Below are 16,616 nucleotides of genomic sequence, written 5' to 3'. Positions count from 1 at the left end.
CCACCTTAAAAAAAAAACAGTCCTGAACAGGCAAAAATCAAAGGAGGGATATAAGAAATCTCTCAAGGCTTTAAGAAATAATTATGTCTGCACTGCTATGACATTTCTGAGCCTCTAGAACCCTAGGCAAACAGTTTCTTGGGCCACAGCTTGAGAGAGATCTGCTATGCCTCATACTCCTGATCTTATCACATGCAAACGGGCATTCAAAGTCACTCTTCTTCCATGGATCTGGAGAAACCAGAAGTTCCCATGAGGCTGAAGTTGGTTCAGGAACAGACAACACATTTTACCTCATCCTTCTGCTGAAATGTATTTGGCATCTTATGACAGAATTGCAATACCCCTACATTAATCAGTGGGAGAAAAATTGTGCACCTGGATGGTACAGAGGATTGGGGGTTGAGAATCGGGAAGGAGTGGAAAGGAATTGTCATGGATAATCAAATTACTCCCAGACTCAAATGTTATCCCATATTCATAGACAAGAAGCATCTATCCTTACCTTTTACAGGATATCCACTACATTTTGCACTACAACAGCCATGGGGTAAGAACAAGATTGAGGTTCCAATGTATTTTAATGACACATTATGAAAATAAAAACTTTACTTCTACAAAAATTTGTTGCACACTTCAAACATAATAAAATCATTTGAGGTGCACATTTTTCTACTTCATGTTTGCGAACAGGAATCAATTTCTACCAAGCCTTTTAAAGTCAAAAATTTAAGCTTATATAGGTTTATATTCTTAATTGTAATAATAATGTACAATACAAGAAGAGACACTCCTATGCATAGGTAAAAACACACACAACAGCACAATAAAGAATTCTTAATATTTTGAAGCATTTCATTCTATTTTACAACAAATTCCAATCTATAGCAAAATACAATCCTCCACACAGAAATAACTTTGTCAGGTTTATGTATGGAAAATGAGAAGCATCTGTACAAGACCACATGGGAAGAACAAGAACTGTGACACTGTTCCATGGAAACTACATGAAATAGTGACAGAGGGAATTAAACCATGTACTTATATTTCTCCCATGGAAACCAAAGGGGCTTGAACAGACTTCAAACCGGTTGGATTAGACAATGTAGCAAATTAGTTACAACTAATTTCCATTAATTTTAAAAGAACTAAAGTGAATACTAATTTAAAATGGATCAGGCCCATAGCATTTTATTTTTTAAAATGTTTCTGACGTGTCTTAAAGATCGAGCTATATAGTACACAAAACAAAAGGCGATCTTATAAAATATGCTCATTTGTAAGTTATGCCATACTGCCCTCTTCTGATACACACAGGATACGGTCTCTGAAAAGAGAAAATGTGATACATTATCATTACTTTGTTTCTAGAAAGAAACATGATGCCCATTTAAAAGTTTTAAAATGCTACAGAAGAATAAAATATACGGAATGAAAATTTGGAAAAACCAAGGAGTCAAGCCATTAGAAAGGGCAATGGGATTCAACTATATAGGATGCTGAGTCTTTTCAGCTTTCTTGTTATCCTTGGCTAGCAGGGGTTACAGGGACCTATTCTCTCTTGTCAGATGATGTCACAAAAACCATTAAGGCAAAAGACACAAAACTGACTAACGCACTCCTAGACAATGATGAAACTGACAAGCAGAGGGTCCTTATGAAGGACTGGACATCAGCACTCCTGGTAAAAGTGAAGGTATTTGCAGAGCTATTCGCTGACAGCACAAATACTGCTTGGAGAGCACTGTAATTATGTCGGGAGAGATCAGATTATGAATGGAGCAAGGTTTGGAAGAAACTTCCTGTGAAGTCAGTATCTGTTTGAATTCAAGAGGCCACACTTAAGGTTTTATTTAGATGGCAATGGAAAGCTTTCCCACTTGGTGAGCATGGGACTCTTTTATATCTATTGTGTGAGGAGTGTGCCTTAGGAAGGATCCATCCAAAATGGAATAAATGAAAAAGGCTTGGGATATAGTGTTCTCTGAGTATTTAACAAAACATAGGAATGTGGTTAGAGGACAGGTTAAACATGATCAATTTGTTATCACCCAATTTCCTTTTATCAGACAAATAATGGGTCCAACAGTTAAAGTGGTGCTGTAGAGGGGAAAATCTTTGGGAAAAGACAGGAGTTAAACTCTACACAAATCTGGAGCGGAGCCCCTAAGACAGTTGGATGGCACATTGTACGCCTCCTTCCGGTAGCTACTGCAGCCATTTGCCAAAAGGCCTAGGAGACGCTCCTGGAGCATAGATGGCCACAAGATTGAGCAGGTCTCCTGCTTCAAATACCTGGGGGGTAGTCTTCCATTTTGGGGACTATGCTGCTGAAATTGCTCAGAGAAGTTCATCAGAAATTCTTGTTTTTTAAAAAAACAAGAGGTGGTCATTATATACCAGCATCGCTTAAATTATTTGAAGCCAAGCCAATAGCATAACTTCTCTATGGTGCCCAGTTGGGTCCCTTTTCCAATTCTGCACCACTAGAACTTGTGCAATCCAAATCTCTAAGGTCAGTCCTTCAAGTCCCAAAATGAGTTTCTAATGCTACTCTGAGACTAGAGACAGGCTTCACAAAAGTGGAGGCTAGGGTGTGGGTGACCATACTCAATTATTGGCTTAAACTATCTTTTCCTGTGGCCTTGCCCCACTAACTATGAACGATGACTTTCAATCCACGTGGAAACAGGCAGCGGCAACTAAAATCTTTTATATATCAACCTTTTATGCTCTTCCACACCCGCCCAATGCTCCTATCCCTTTTTATAGTTTCTTTTAGCTGCTTCTAAATTCTTATAGACTTTTATATTCACCTTCTGTTTTAATACCTTTTACCTTTCCAAAATGCTTTTCAGATTTTAAATGACTGTATCCCACCCTTTTATGCTGGTCAATGACCGCAATACAGATTTGGATTGTAAATACAATGAAGCTTAAGTTCACTAGCCCTCCCAATGCCTTCTTAGCCTACAACTCAGTCCACTAATGCTTGGCAGTAACCTCAATTAAACACAGCAGGAGTAAACATGCATAGGATTGCACTGTAAATGTCATAAATGAAACTATGTTGGTTTCAACGCTTCCATCATCGTCTACCATCACTAGCCAAGGAGGTCAGCTTTCTGGCTGTGCTCCAGTGTGCAGTCTGAAATTTAGGGATTCCAAAAGCCAACAGTGGGTGGGGTTTACAAGCTTTATGCTGTCATAAACCATCTCTTTATATTTCCAATTACTTCTGAAAAGAACCTCCATCATTTGAATTTCCCTATTTTTGATTTTACATCAACCCACCTCCCTCAAAGTTCTCTATCATATTGTTTTTTAATTGTATTTATATTAGGTTCATTTATAGTAATTTATCAAATTATAATTTGAACTATATGGAAAGCTAATTGTAATGCACTATAAAAAATAAAAGCAAGAAAATACAATTAAATATAATATAGCATCTAGCATAGTGCATTAGAATTGCTACAACAGGCAGAAAAATTGGTAAGTGGTCCACGAAGACCATCAGCAGTTTTCAAGTGGTCCATGGGCAAAAAGTTTGGGAACCACTGATGTAAATCAACCAGCACATATAAACACTGTTTTAGCTTATATTCACTGAAGTGAAATCATAAATGTTCACCTTTCTAAAGGCACTTTAGTTTGACTCTCAAATAATTTTCTGATTTATGAGATCCTTTTGGTAGCAGCGATCACTTTTGTAGCCAAGGCTTCTTCTTCTGTTTCTCTGGTTGTGCAAGGTGGCATTTTGGTTTTCTTCAAGACTTGGCACACTGATGCTCTTCCTCCTGGATTCAGAAGGGCCCACTGCAACAGGGGTTTTCTTCTGCCCTTCCTTCATTGGCAAGAGCATTTGGTCCCTAGTCCCTTGCTTTGGAGGAAGTGGCTCCACTTCTGGACAACGGGAGGTGGACTTTCGTTTCTGGGCTTTGCCAGCAGAACCCAATATAGCTTGGCCTAGGACATTATCACCAGGCATCTGAATCCAGGCAAGCCCATCATTTTCCGCATCTTTAAGCAGTCTCATGCTACGTCTCACCCTTTTTTTATTACTTCTGGTTACACTCCTGAAAGATTCCTCTATAGAACACTGTAAATTATCTAGGAGTTCAGAGTCATTTACTGTCCAAGGAGGCAGTTTGTTCACATTATCTCTAGGAACACTGGGATTGTTTCCAGGTGCTTTAGACTCAAAATCCTCAACACTTGGAGAATAGCAGCTCTTTGGTTTCTCAGGAGAGCTCTTTTCAAGTGGGTTCCAAGGAAGAGTATCTTTCGTATCATTTGTAGCCGTGTCAAGAAGCTGCGATGATGAGCTAGATACATTATCAGGTAAAGCATCTTCCGTCACAATATTGAGGCTGGAATGCAGACAGCTGTTGTCCTTACTACTACTATCTTGCATGTTAGGTTGGTTTTCTGCATTCAGGACACTAGAGCTGGAATCATCTAAGATAAATAAAGTTTCAATTAGAGAAGAAACTTGTTTCTGTTTTAATCATCAGGTGTAAGGCAAAGACATAATATCAAACGGCTAAGAATACATAAAGTACGGTTTAGGGATGGTTTGGCATGAGAAATCACAGGCATGGCTTTGCACTGCCTCTGGAGGTGACTGCACAAAACCATGCAGTTTTAAACCATGGACAGCACAAACAGTAGCTCTGCATGATGTCTGAACAGTAAAGCGCTTTTCACAGGTCTTACTATTTTGAAGTCAGTGATATGCATTTTGTTCTAATGTTCATGAAATGAAGTACTAACAAGTATTTTTTCAATGCGTTATTTCTATCATGCAACAGCAAGTTATCACTCTGCTTTATAAAACATTTTTAAAAGAAAAGCCTGACTAGCTTTTCAGGTACCTTTTAACTGAATAACTTTTCAAAGAAATGCCTGCAGCAAATGATATTATAGTCTGAAGTCTTGTTTATTCTGTTATATTTTTCTCCAAGAAAATCCTAAATAGGATTAGCCTAAATAGAACCCAGTAAGGCAGATATGTCTGTACAATATAAATAATGTGATCCCATTGAAATCCCAAGATGAAATTTTGCAGGTAGCTCTTAGAAATATTAAATAATCAACACAATTTTTGAACTTTCTAAACATATTTTTAAATCACTTTTTAAAATTTTCAATTTTGTAACTTACATTTAAAATTTAAAGTAAGTCCATCATGTTACATATCATCCCAATCCAATCCATATCATATTAAAGCCCATGAAGTTCTGAAGAGATTGGTGTTTTTAGTTTTGATGTATCTCAATTCTGGGCGGAGCTTTAAGGTTTTGTGTAGTGTGGTAAAGCCAAAGTTGTCAATTTTTTGACATTTCAAAACCTCATTAACTCACAAAAAGGATGTGATAAAAAATAAAAATTTTAGATTTAAATTAGTTCTGATCATTCAACAAGTGTACAAAATATTAAGAAAATTGGACGACATGAGATAAAAAAGTTGGATCACTTGATATGGAATGACCCGAAAGTAAAACAGTGGCCAATTTGTGTAGGATTTATTTTTGGTCTTCCAAAAGACTTCCAACTTCTCTCCTGAAATATTCTCTTTGACCAATTTCTCTGCTTACCCTACCTCTTACTTAGCTGCTTTGATGCCACAGAAAAGGGCCAGGCTATTAAATGCTAAATGAGACTTTAGATTCAAATGTCAAGGTCTGCTAGCAATTTTTGGCCTAGCCATTAAGAAGATTTTAAGTGACACCTTCAGCAGACTGAGCCGTTTCAGAACCTGCTGATGGAGACAAAAAACCCTGCTGTCAGCATGCAAAACTAATTAAAATGAACTCTAAATCAGCTACTAATTACAGAAAACAGAAAAGCAAACAACAGTTTTACATACCGAAGATAGAAACTTCTGACTTTGGTGTGCTTTGATAAGATGACATAAAAGAGAAATCTTCTGTCATCTCTGGAATTGGGCTCAAGAGAGGTTTCTTTGAAACAGTTTGTCGCTCCCCATACAATGCTTTTTCCTTCTTTTTCCTTCTTCTCCTCTTTCCAAAAACCTTGCTTCTGACAGCCTGGTGATATTTAGAAGACACAATGGAACACTCCTTCTCCTGACAAATAATCAGTCACCTTTAACTTTACTTTAAGGGACGTGGGTGGCGCTGTGGTCTAAACCCATGAGTCTCCTGGGCTTGCCGATCAGAAGGTTGGCAGTTTGAATCCCCGAGACGGGGTGAGCTCCAATTGCTCTGTCCCAGCTCCTGCCAACCTAGCAGTTTGAAAGTGCCGGGAAGGTAAACAGTGTTTCCGTGTGCTGCGCTGGTTTTGGTATTCCGTTGCGCCAGAATCGGCTTAGTCATGCTGGCCACATGACCCGGAAAAACTGTCTGAGGACAAATGCAAACTCCCTCGGCCTATAAAGCGAGAAGAGCTCCGCAACCCCAGAGTCGTCTGCGACTGGACTTAAGTGTCAGGGGTCCTTTACCTTTTAGCGTACTAGTGAGAACTACACTGAATAAGGGTCAACAACACAGCACCCATGAAAATAAAATAAATAACTACCCTTGGAAAGTGAACAATTCTGCTAGAAGCTAGGCTTCTAATTTTTTTGCTGGGCCACATGTAGGCTGAGCAAACTCCCTTTCCAACATTAATCCTGATTGGATACCAGCTTCCCTCCCTTCCATTCAGAAAGGGTACAGGAGAGAAGAGGGGGACAGTGGCTAAAACATTTTCTTGTTTTCTTTGTGTGTGTAGGACAGGGGTCGGCAACCCGTGGCTCCGGAGCCACATGTGGCTCTTTTACACCTTTGCCGTGGCTCCGGGGCGGATACTAGAGCTACCCATGTACCCCCAGCAGCCAAAACAAAATGCCACAAAATGAGTGAATGATTTCCCCCCCAAAAAATTTACACAACAAACATAAAAAGAATAAATTGATCTTACATTACATATACATTACATTGTCGCTGCAAGAAGCCACATTACAGGGAACCAAGCAGGGGCAGAGGCGAGGGAGCGTCCCTCAATTTCCTGCTGGAGTGAGAGGCGTAGAAAGTACCCGGCCATCCCGTGAAGTCTTTTGCGGCGGTTGCCAGAAAATGCCTGTGAAAACGCAGCCTGCCGGGACTCGGTCCCTGAGCGCCGTGTCGGTCAGACAGGACTTTTTGCGCCCGCTTACGAAGCTGCCACATGTCGGACTCTCCCTCGCCCGCTTTGACAGGCGCCTTCGGCCAGCTCGAACCCGCCCCCCAGACCCGCCTCCTCCAATCGGCCCCTCCGGCGGTGGCTCGCGCGCCGGGCACTTCTTAGGTTAAAACCTTATTTTATTTTTTTAATGGTAGCACCTTATCCCTTTTGGTTTCTCCATTGCATTTCCTTCCCCTGACAGACAAAATCCTCTCCCTCTGAGGCATCCGCGTATCCCCCTCGGCACCCCCACCCCCCCAGCTCCATTACTACTACTACCTCTGTGAATTTCTTTAAGACCGTCCAACTTGTCGCCTGTGTGAGGGAGTTCCATGGTTCAATTGTGCGCTGGGTGAAAAATTCCTCTCTTTCCTCTGCCCTGAATCTTTGAACATTCGGCTTCTTGGGATGTCCACAAGTTCTGATGGTCCACAAGAGAGGGGGGAAAGCTTTTCTCTACCCTCTTTCTCCATTCCATGCATAATTTGCCAACTTTCCATCATGTCGCCTCTTCTCTAAACTAAGATTACCAGTTTGTTTTTTCAATGAATCCGGGGACACTTTTCAACTTCCTACTAAATAGATTTTGTCAGGGGACTGATTTGTAAATCTGGGGACTGTCGCAGGGAAACGGGGACGTCTGGTAACCTTCCTCAAAACTAAAAAGTCCCAAATGCTGCAACCTTTCTTCGCAGGGGAGTCCCCGGGATTCCAGTGCTATTTTTCTAGAGAAAGCGGTGCCCAAACTTGCCCTGAATGCCTCCCTTGTTCTCTTAGACTGGCAATGGCACCCACCTGAGAGGGTGGGGAGGAAAACCCTGCCTGGATCATTTCAATTGCTCTTTTCTGAAGTCCAGTTTGTTTTCTACTGTTTTGTAAGTTTTGCGGCTCCCAGTTTTTTTTTCCTTTGGAAACGGGTCCAAGTGGCTCTTTTTGTCTTAAAGGTTGCAGACCCCTGGTGTAGGAGAATACTGAGAAACACTGGGTTCACGCCTTCACAGCTGGGCTAGGATTCCACCAATGCAAGGAATGCTGCTTATAGGACACAATTACAGTAAGTGGCTTAAAAGTCTGTTTTTAAAAACCAACAATCTGTACCCTATTTTTAAAGCATATGGGAGCGGTTAGTTTTAAACCTGTGTAACTTACTGTTCTCTTTTCAGCCGATTTTGTTGCTGCTTCTGCCTTTTGGAACTTGGTGGATTTTGGAAGGGGTTTTTTTGTAGGGTTTAGAGCCATTTCTTCTGCTTTGTTGATAGACTGGAAGGAAACACCAATTTTAAAAAGTCAAGAGGCTGCTATACTACAAAAATTACATAGGGCAATGTGTATTTAAAAAATGCAAAGTAGTATTATGCGGCTACAAAACTTAAAAGAAAATTTTCATTTCACTGATAATTTTCTCTGCCAGTTTTTTTTAATTATGCAAGAGATAATAATTTATTACAAATTCTAAAAGTAACTAGCATGTACAAAATAGCTGATGGACTGAAAAACATTTCTCTGTAAATTCACAGGTGTGAGTATATCAAATCTAAACAAAGTGTCTTACACATATTTCTCTATGTATACATTTCTAAACTGTTCAACATTAAAATATACCTGAGTGATGTATGATATACAACAAATTATGAAATCATCAAGCACATAATAAAAAAAGCAATATATTCACTTACTGCAATGTTAATTCTTAAGAAAGAGTAACTCTGTGCTGATAAAGGAATAAACCCACCTTCCTTTTAGCAGATGACCTGGTGGTTCTAGTGGAAGTTGCCTGGAATGCCGGAGAACTATTTTTTGTTTCTAAAAATGAGAAAAAGACTCAAATTACATCTGCAGGCTTGACCCTATAGCTCAGCCACACTGATAGCTTGCTGCATATGCAGCAATGGGCTCCTTCCAAAAGTTTTAACCAGTAATTCAAACCTTTTCCGTTAGAATCCTTCCAGTGCTCATGCATTTATTATACACAAGGACTATGTTCTTAGGCATTTATTTTCTACTGAAAATATCCCAAGTCTATATCAACATGGTAATATACACTCAGGAAGTGTTGCATTTAATATTGGTGGGTCAGAACTAACTGGTAATCTCCAGTGTTTATCAGACTCAAGAGCAGATCAAATGAAATCAATTAATTTCAGTGGATCCATTCTGAGAATGACTTAGTTGGATATTCCCAATAATCTGGCAGCCTCACATTGTTTTTTAGTTTACCATTTATTGTCAAGACTGTCATGGTGTGGAAAATGCTTCACCCTAGTTGTGTCCCACACATCAGTAATATCTGTAAATGGAAACCTCACGAACCTATCAAATTACATAATTCCTTCACACAACAGTATTGCTCCTCTCCGTGAGCCAGCAACATGGGATGAGGTTCATATTTAACATTCTGCTGTAACACAAAACCACAGAGTGGCAACTCTTAAATTGCAGTGGTAATGTGTAATACATCAATTTGGTGAATTATCTCATGATGGTGAATAATTCAACTGTAAGAATACAGGAACAGAACTTCACCTTCCAGATCAGAGTTTACAGCATATTCAGAAGTGGATACACCAGGTGATTGTTGAAGAAGCTCCTGTAGTACAAAAGTAAAATTACAAACATGCTTTACAATAAAATGCAAATGTATACAGTGCTAAATATGGCAAGAGAAGGGTTAATCCAGACAGATATCTGGCACAACACAAAATTCTAAGACAGTCTCATTCAGACTTCATGTCAAACAATGGCTTGCACTAATGGTAGTGTAGAATTCAAATTATGGTTTGAGCATTCAAATGATCAGGTAAGTCATGGTCTAGAGTTGCTTGTTCACTTTTGAACCAAGTCTACTCAGCTCTAAAATGCAAGGGCTTTTGAAGTGCAGCAATTGCTGTAGCTATGTTTCCTCAATTCTGACAACAGATGAAACATGCTTTCAGATTCCGATATGCCAGCTGACTGCAAGCCCTGGTTTGTCAATCACACAAAACATAGTTAACCTTCATAAAACATGGCTTGGCATATTGTCCAATGCCCTACCTTCTGAAATCACCCCAATGTGAAATCAGGAGGTGCTCAAAGGATACAATAATTTCTAGTGAACATTAACTACAAGAAAGAAGATTCCACCTAAACATTAGGAAGAACTTCCTGACAGTAAGAGCTGTTCGACAGTGGAATTTGCTGCCAAGGAGTGTGGTGGAGTCTCCTTCTTTGGAGGTCTTTAAGCAGAGGCTTGACAACCATATGTCAGGAGTGCTCTGATGGTGTTTCCTGCTTGGCAGGGGGTTGGACTCGATGGCCCTTGTGGTCTCTTCCAACTCTATGATTCTATGATTCTATGATTCTATGATTCTAACTGAGTAAATTTATGATTAGGGAAAATCCAAGCACATAAACTGAAGAACTCATAACAGTGTGAAGCCAACTTACATCAACATAATCAAAGTTTGGCTGGGACGAGGGCTGCTTGTCAGGACTTATGATAGAACTCTTTTCTCTTGAACCTGATGCACTGAACATGGCTTCTCTTCGTCTACGTAACGGACGATCTACAGAAAGGTGTCAAATACGTCAGATTCTAGATCATTGCTGCATACCTTCATTTCAGCTATTGGTCTGGTACTTCTTTCTGTAATATTACTTGTACAAGATGAACGTTCAAGCTGTGTTGACAGATTCCTAAATAGTTTCATGCAACCAAGTTCAATTCATGTCTAAGGACTTAGGAATAAGTTTGAGTTCACGGTAGAGGGGTGGGAAGAGAGAAAGCATTTCAAACCTGTTTGCAGTGTTTCAAAGTTTTTGCAATCTGGTAGCACTTCACTTCCTTCCTCCGTCCTTTTATCAAGATGTCCCTATAAAAGAGTAGTGTTATCAATCTTCAGCTGCTGAATGGGTTTTCGTAGGTGGTCTGTTCTGTTTATTTAAATCTAAACAAATGTTGTCTTTCAAATATGTTTAGGTTTTCCCAATTTTAATGATTTTGCTACACACACAAAGCTTATACTACACAAATGATGGCCATATAACCAACCTTCATGTCTTCTGTGAACGTAGTTACTGGCGTTTTCTTCAAAGCAGAATGAAGAGAATTAGAAGGCAATTGTTCTTTTCGTTTGGGAGTGATGGGTGGCTTGTTTCCATCAAATATTTCCAAGCTCCGTTTTTCTGCAAATCTAACTTTCTTACAGCTTTGATTAGATGTAGCATTGCTGCTTAATTCTGCACAGGTAGTTTAAAAAAAAGTGGGGGGGAGACGAGTAAGCTATAAACTATTTGTATTGCTAAAATATATTCAATAATTCTATTGTGTACATGTGTATGTGGCCATGTGAAAAATTCTCTCTAGGATATACTAGTAGAACATTGGGTGGGGGGAAAGAGAGCATGTTTCTTACAAATCTACTAATATCACATTTGAGTCAACAGCAACACTGAAGTAGTATTTTCATGAAAGGCTACCCAACCCACACCAAAGGATCTTTCTTCACAGCAGTGAAATTAACAAGTCTGATTTTGGTTCAGGGGGACGATATAGATCCAATTCTATGCTTGCCAGAAAGACTTTCCAAGGGATGTGTGGCAGCATTAAGCCAATGATTTTTCAAGGCCTTCCTGTACTATGTACAATATTGCTAAAATATTGTGAGCATTTGTTAAGTGCTAAAATTGCCTACAATTTTCTTGTGTACTTCCCTATTTTATAAAGGATTAAGCCTGCAATCCTATACATATAAGTGTCACTGAACTAAATGAGACTTTCTTTCCATGCACAAGGGAGCAAGGAAAGATAACTGAGTTTTATTTTATCAAGAACCACCATATTTTTATTTTTATGTGAAAACAATACTTAGTGACTTGTGATTTTAGCTGGACTAATTTTAGTTTTCAACTACCAACACTGTATCAAACCATCACAAAACAGATGGGAATCATATGTAAAAACACCCCCCAAGTGGCTTTTTGTTCCTTCCCAGAATTTTTATAAAACCATCTATTTGATAAGCATAGTTGTTAAGCATCATTTCCTGGTAAGGTACACTACTATCTTTCAGAACGTCGCTTAATACACTTACTTGCATATTTGATCAGAAATAACAGTTTTAGATTACAATTTAAGAATTACACCCCACCCTTCTTTTTTATGATTATAATTATGATTAATCAGGGCAGCTTAAAGTAAGCTATTAAACCTTCCACTGCACTATTGCTATTGTCTTGTACAATATATATCAAAGTTACGATTTTAGTTCTATTTTCAAACATCACATTCAAAAAGAAAACACTTACACGTTTTTGTTTTAATAAAGCCTTAATAACATAGATGTTAGTACTCACCACACACAGCCTTTGACTTATCTGGAGTTGTTTCCAAAGGGATGCATCCAGATTCCCTAGTATCTGCCTGCAAGACTGGAATAACCTAGGAACAGCAGGGGATATTTGAAATGTCAATTTTTAAAGGACACATCACTTAGTTTACACAAGCCTCATAGTGTAAACTTGGTTTACCATGCCTCATACTTGGCATTGTTTAGGAATTCTAAGAAACCAAAATCAGGCTTCCCGTTCTGGTCTGTGGCAATGGCAACGCCCCTCCCACTTGTGGGAGAGATTCTGGCGGAGATGGAGGGGAGTAACCTGAGGCAGAGTTGCTTTCTGGACCCCCTCAAGGGTATCAAGAGGAAAGAAAAACGGGGCCACAGTCGGGAAAAGGTTGAGAAACATTGTAGATGACCAAATACTGACAACATTCAAAAGCTTGGGATACAAGCCGCCTAGAGTGGCTGGGGAAACTCAGCCAGATGGGCGGGGTATAAATAAATTATCATCATCATCATCATCATTATACATGCATACCAAAAAATGCCTTAGAAGGAAAATGGGGGTGAAATGGAGGTGGGACACAGACCATGGAGACTGCTGAGGCATCAACCAAACCACTGGTTTTGTCCAAGCGTGAACTAGTTTTCAGCAAAACACATCAAAAGCTGGAAGAGGAGTTATGGAGAAGGCATCATTACCTCCACTCCTGTGAAGAATAATGTGCCTTTTATCTAGCTTCAGTAGGGGAGAGGAGCCAGATCTTGCTGCTTTTGTGGAGTCCACAAAAGGAAAAATGCAGAATTTTCATCCTCTCTGGCAAAATTCCACGAGAGAAACAGATTATATCTGCTACAGCGGCAAAACCCATGGGACAGAGAAGGTTCCCCAAAATACAGGGTCTCAGAAGCTTCTTCACAGCAAACAAAGAAAACTCTCTCTTTGGCTTTCAGAAGGTAAGAGACAATGCAATTTTTACAAAGCAGCTATCATCTTCTCTGCTCTGAGGAAAAATTGTGGTAGAATGGGTTGGAAGAAAACAAGATCTTTTTCTGGCTGGTTTATATTGTGGCTTTCACGCCACCAGAAATTCCAAGTTCAGATAATTGGAATTGAAGCTATCAGTATACAAGTTGAAAAAGAACTTCAGACATAAATGTTTCTAAAAACATCTGGACACTACTCCAAAATATTTTCTTCTCTTGTCAGTAGAAGTTCAAAAAAAATACTTACTTCCTAGTATTTTATGGGAAATATTGTGAATAGCCTGATGCTCTTGATAGTGCTTTCAATTTTATTTATCTCGAACGAGAGACATAGCTAGAGAGGGAATTTAATGTCACCAGTTTCAACACACACACAAACAGAGAGAGAAAGAGAAAGAATACCTTAGAAACAGCAGTAGTGCTGATGCGATGTTTCTGTAATGAAGATACAGTACTGTCAACTTGAATATCAGCTGGGGTTCTTCCTCTACATACAGATTTCCAGTGTCGATTTCCCTCAAAATCCTTACATTCTGATAGGCCCACTTTAGATTGCTCATGAAGACTTGTTTCAGTTTTCATAGCTGCATTTAATTCATTTATATTATTTATTTAAAAGCGTTTCTTTACTGTTTTCCAGGTATATATCATATTTTTCCATGTATAACACGCTCCCGTGTATAAGATGCCCCCTATTCTTGGGGACTCAAAATTAAGAAAATACACTCAGCACTATCTGTGTATAGGATGACCCCAATTTTTAAACATTAACATAAAACCCTAGTCTTATAAATGAAAAACTACAGTAACCTCTCAAAGTGGTTTACAAGATTTCTGGCAGTTATTTCAAGCAGATGAGATAAAATATTGATGAAGACACTAGATACATCCTACTGAAAACTATCTAAAAAGTACCATATTAGCCTGAATATAAACCTCATTTTTTTTTTTCAAATTCTGACCATGAAAAGCTAAAGTGTGACTTAAATTTGTGACCTTACAAAAATTGGCTTTTATAATATCGCTGCTGAAACACATACGGTAAAAAGGGGGGGGGGGGAGCAATGTTTTATTGCCGATTTGTGAGCTTGATACTGTTCATTTGCCATTTACGGGTGTGAGCGCCTGTGAAATTGTAGCAATTGAAGAGCAATTTGCGGTTTTAGTGACCGTACAGTAACTTTTGCAGACTTGCAAGATCAAAGGCTTAAATTGGCTTGGAGTTACAATTACAGTGGTACCTCGGGCTGAGTACTTAATTCGTTCCGTAGGTCCGTTCTTAACCTGAAGCACCACTTTAGCTAATGGGGCCTCCTGCTGCTGCCACGCCACCGGAGCACAATTTCTGTTCTCATCCTGAAGCAAATTTCTTAACCTGAAGCACTATTTCTGGGTTAGCAGAGTCTGTAACCTGAAGCGTATGTAACCCGAGGTACCACTGTATACCAACCACAGTGATTTTCAGCCTGTAACCCAATTTTAAGGGAGCGGCTTATATTCAGGTATTGTCTTTTTTTCTTTTTCCCCCTTTAATTTTTAAGGTGTGGCTTATTTGCAGGTGCGACTTATATTCAGGCCAATATGGTATTCAGTTTGAATTACGGAATTTAAGTTGCTTTCTTGGACTTGTTTGTTACATTCAATAGCAAATATACATAATATAGGCTGAGCTTCGATTTTCCTTACTTACAGCTGCCAGTTATATGGATTGCACTCTCCTTGGATTCCTCAAGTGGTTTAAAGGAAAACTGGAAGGCAGCTATCTTGTCCTTTAGCCAAGTGTTTCGACATTGAAGAGGACTAGCCTGTTCAAAGATACCAGAAAAAAATCCAAACAATTTCACCATAAAAACAAATGACTGTCTCACAGAACAGCTTTGCTTTTCTTCCATATCAATCATAAAGGAAATGTCAAGTTTAATTGCACCTAAATTATATTTCCTACACTGATTACCAGTTCTGACAATCCAAAGGTTTTTATCATGTTGCACATGAAGTGTACTTTGCACATTGTTTTCATTGTACTTGTTTTATAATTTTTAAAGTGAATGTAAGTATTTTAAGAAATGGTTATTCAATTATGGCTTCCACCTGAAGAAGGGTGTGTGTGTCTTATTTGTAACCACCCATGCAATTTAACCCAATTTCCTCTGTCACCCCCTCTAAAAAACAAAAAACAAAAAAACAAAACTAATTTAGAAAGGCAAATCATAATTTAATTTTGTTGTGCTTCATTATATCTGACCTGGATATGGTCACTTTTTGTTCTCAGATTTTAAAAATCTGTTTGTTTAAACCCATAGGCCACAACAATTCAGTAACATACTTAAAAAATAATAAACATGATTTCCGTACAGGAACACTGACCCTCCCTATGCATTAGTGCCTCCAAGACTCAAGGTGACAGTGAGGAGTCCAAGCTCAACTTGGACCTGGGAAGGAGGCAGAGGCAGGATGGGTGCTGAGCAAAAGTTTGAACTGATTATCAAAGCTATGCTTTTGGCCCCTGCTATGGGCATCCATCAAAACTCTATAAAACCCAGCACCCTCTTTGTTTGGTCCCAGAGGCAACATCTACTTCACAACCATTGAGTCTGTAAGGCAGACTTTAGAAATGGATGTGCATTCTTTGCAAACATCTGCAATTAACTGCCTCCATGTCCACATTACAAATTACAACACACCTACCAGAGTATCTTGCTTCTTTATTCTCTTTTGGTGAGCAATGTATTGGATAAGAGAATTATTTTCTGGAGAACCACGCACTCCAATCGTAGACCGCCGTCTAAATTTTTTTAACAGGTTTTCTGAGTCCCCTAAAACAAAATGCAATCTATATTGAACATTCAATGAATAGAGAAGGAAGCGCAAGTGTCAAGTCAGTGGTTCCCACATCTTTCTGTTCCATAGATCACATAAAAATTGCTGAGGGTCTTGGCAGACAAATTCATGCCCCCCCCCCCGCTGCATTAATTTTAATTCCCTATCTTACTTGGTGTCTCTCAACAATATCATGTCAGGGCTGTTGAAGAGGAATGGCCTCTATTGCTTCAAGGGGTGGTCATTCAAGGGAGCACCATGCACCTGATTCTATGCAGAGGTAAGCCTCACCAAAATCAGTGGTAGACATGCATAGGGCTG

At 39.2% G+C, this 16,616-nt stretch overlaps 1 protein-coding gene across 7 annotated transcripts in view; it reads right to left on the bottom strand.

Annotated features, from left to right (window-relative positions):
* Nucleotides 1-562: 562 nt before the first annotated feature.
* Nucleotides 563-16,616, bottom strand: part of CDCA2 (cell division cycle associated 2) — a 28,095-nt gene continuing 12,041 nt past the window's right edge. For all 7 annotated transcript variants that reach the window (XM_028708243.2, XM_028708245.2, XM_028708246.2 and 4 more), the window contains 13 exons: nt 16,164-16,291; nt 15,166-15,280; nt 13,878-14,059; nt 12,505-12,589; nt 11,201-11,388; nt 10,946-11,021; nt 10,597-10,715; nt 9,694-9,757; nt 8,903-8,973; nt 8,320-8,430; nt 5,873-6,053; nt 3,635-4,461; nt 563-1,327 (listed from right to left, as the gene is read on the bottom strand). In XM_028708243.2, coding sequence (XP_028564076.2) covers nt 3,662-4,461; nt 5,873-6,053; nt 8,320-8,430; nt 8,903-8,973; nt 9,694-9,757; nt 10,597-10,715; nt 10,946-11,021; nt 11,201-11,388; nt 12,505-12,589; nt 13,878-14,059; nt 15,166-15,280; nt 16,164-16,291 — 2,120 coding nt within the window. In that variant the 3' untranslated portion in view covers nt 563-1,327; nt 3,635-3,661. The remainder of the gene's footprint in view (nt 1,328-3,634; nt 4,462-5,872; nt 6,054-8,319; nt 8,431-8,902; nt 8,974-9,693; nt 9,758-10,596; nt 10,716-10,945; nt 11,022-11,200; nt 11,389-12,504; nt 12,590-13,877; nt 14,060-15,165; nt 15,281-16,163; nt 16,292-16,616) is intronic.

Source organism: Podarcis muralis, chromosome 15 (genome assembly GCF_964188315.1).
Source record: "Podarcis muralis chromosome 15, rPodMur119.hap1.1, whole genome shotgun sequence".
NCBI lineage: Eukaryota > Metazoa > Chordata > Lepidosauria > Squamata > Lacertidae > Podarcis > Podarcis muralis.
Note: the sequence above shows the minus strand (reverse complement) of the source record. Positions and strands in the feature narration are given on the sequence as shown.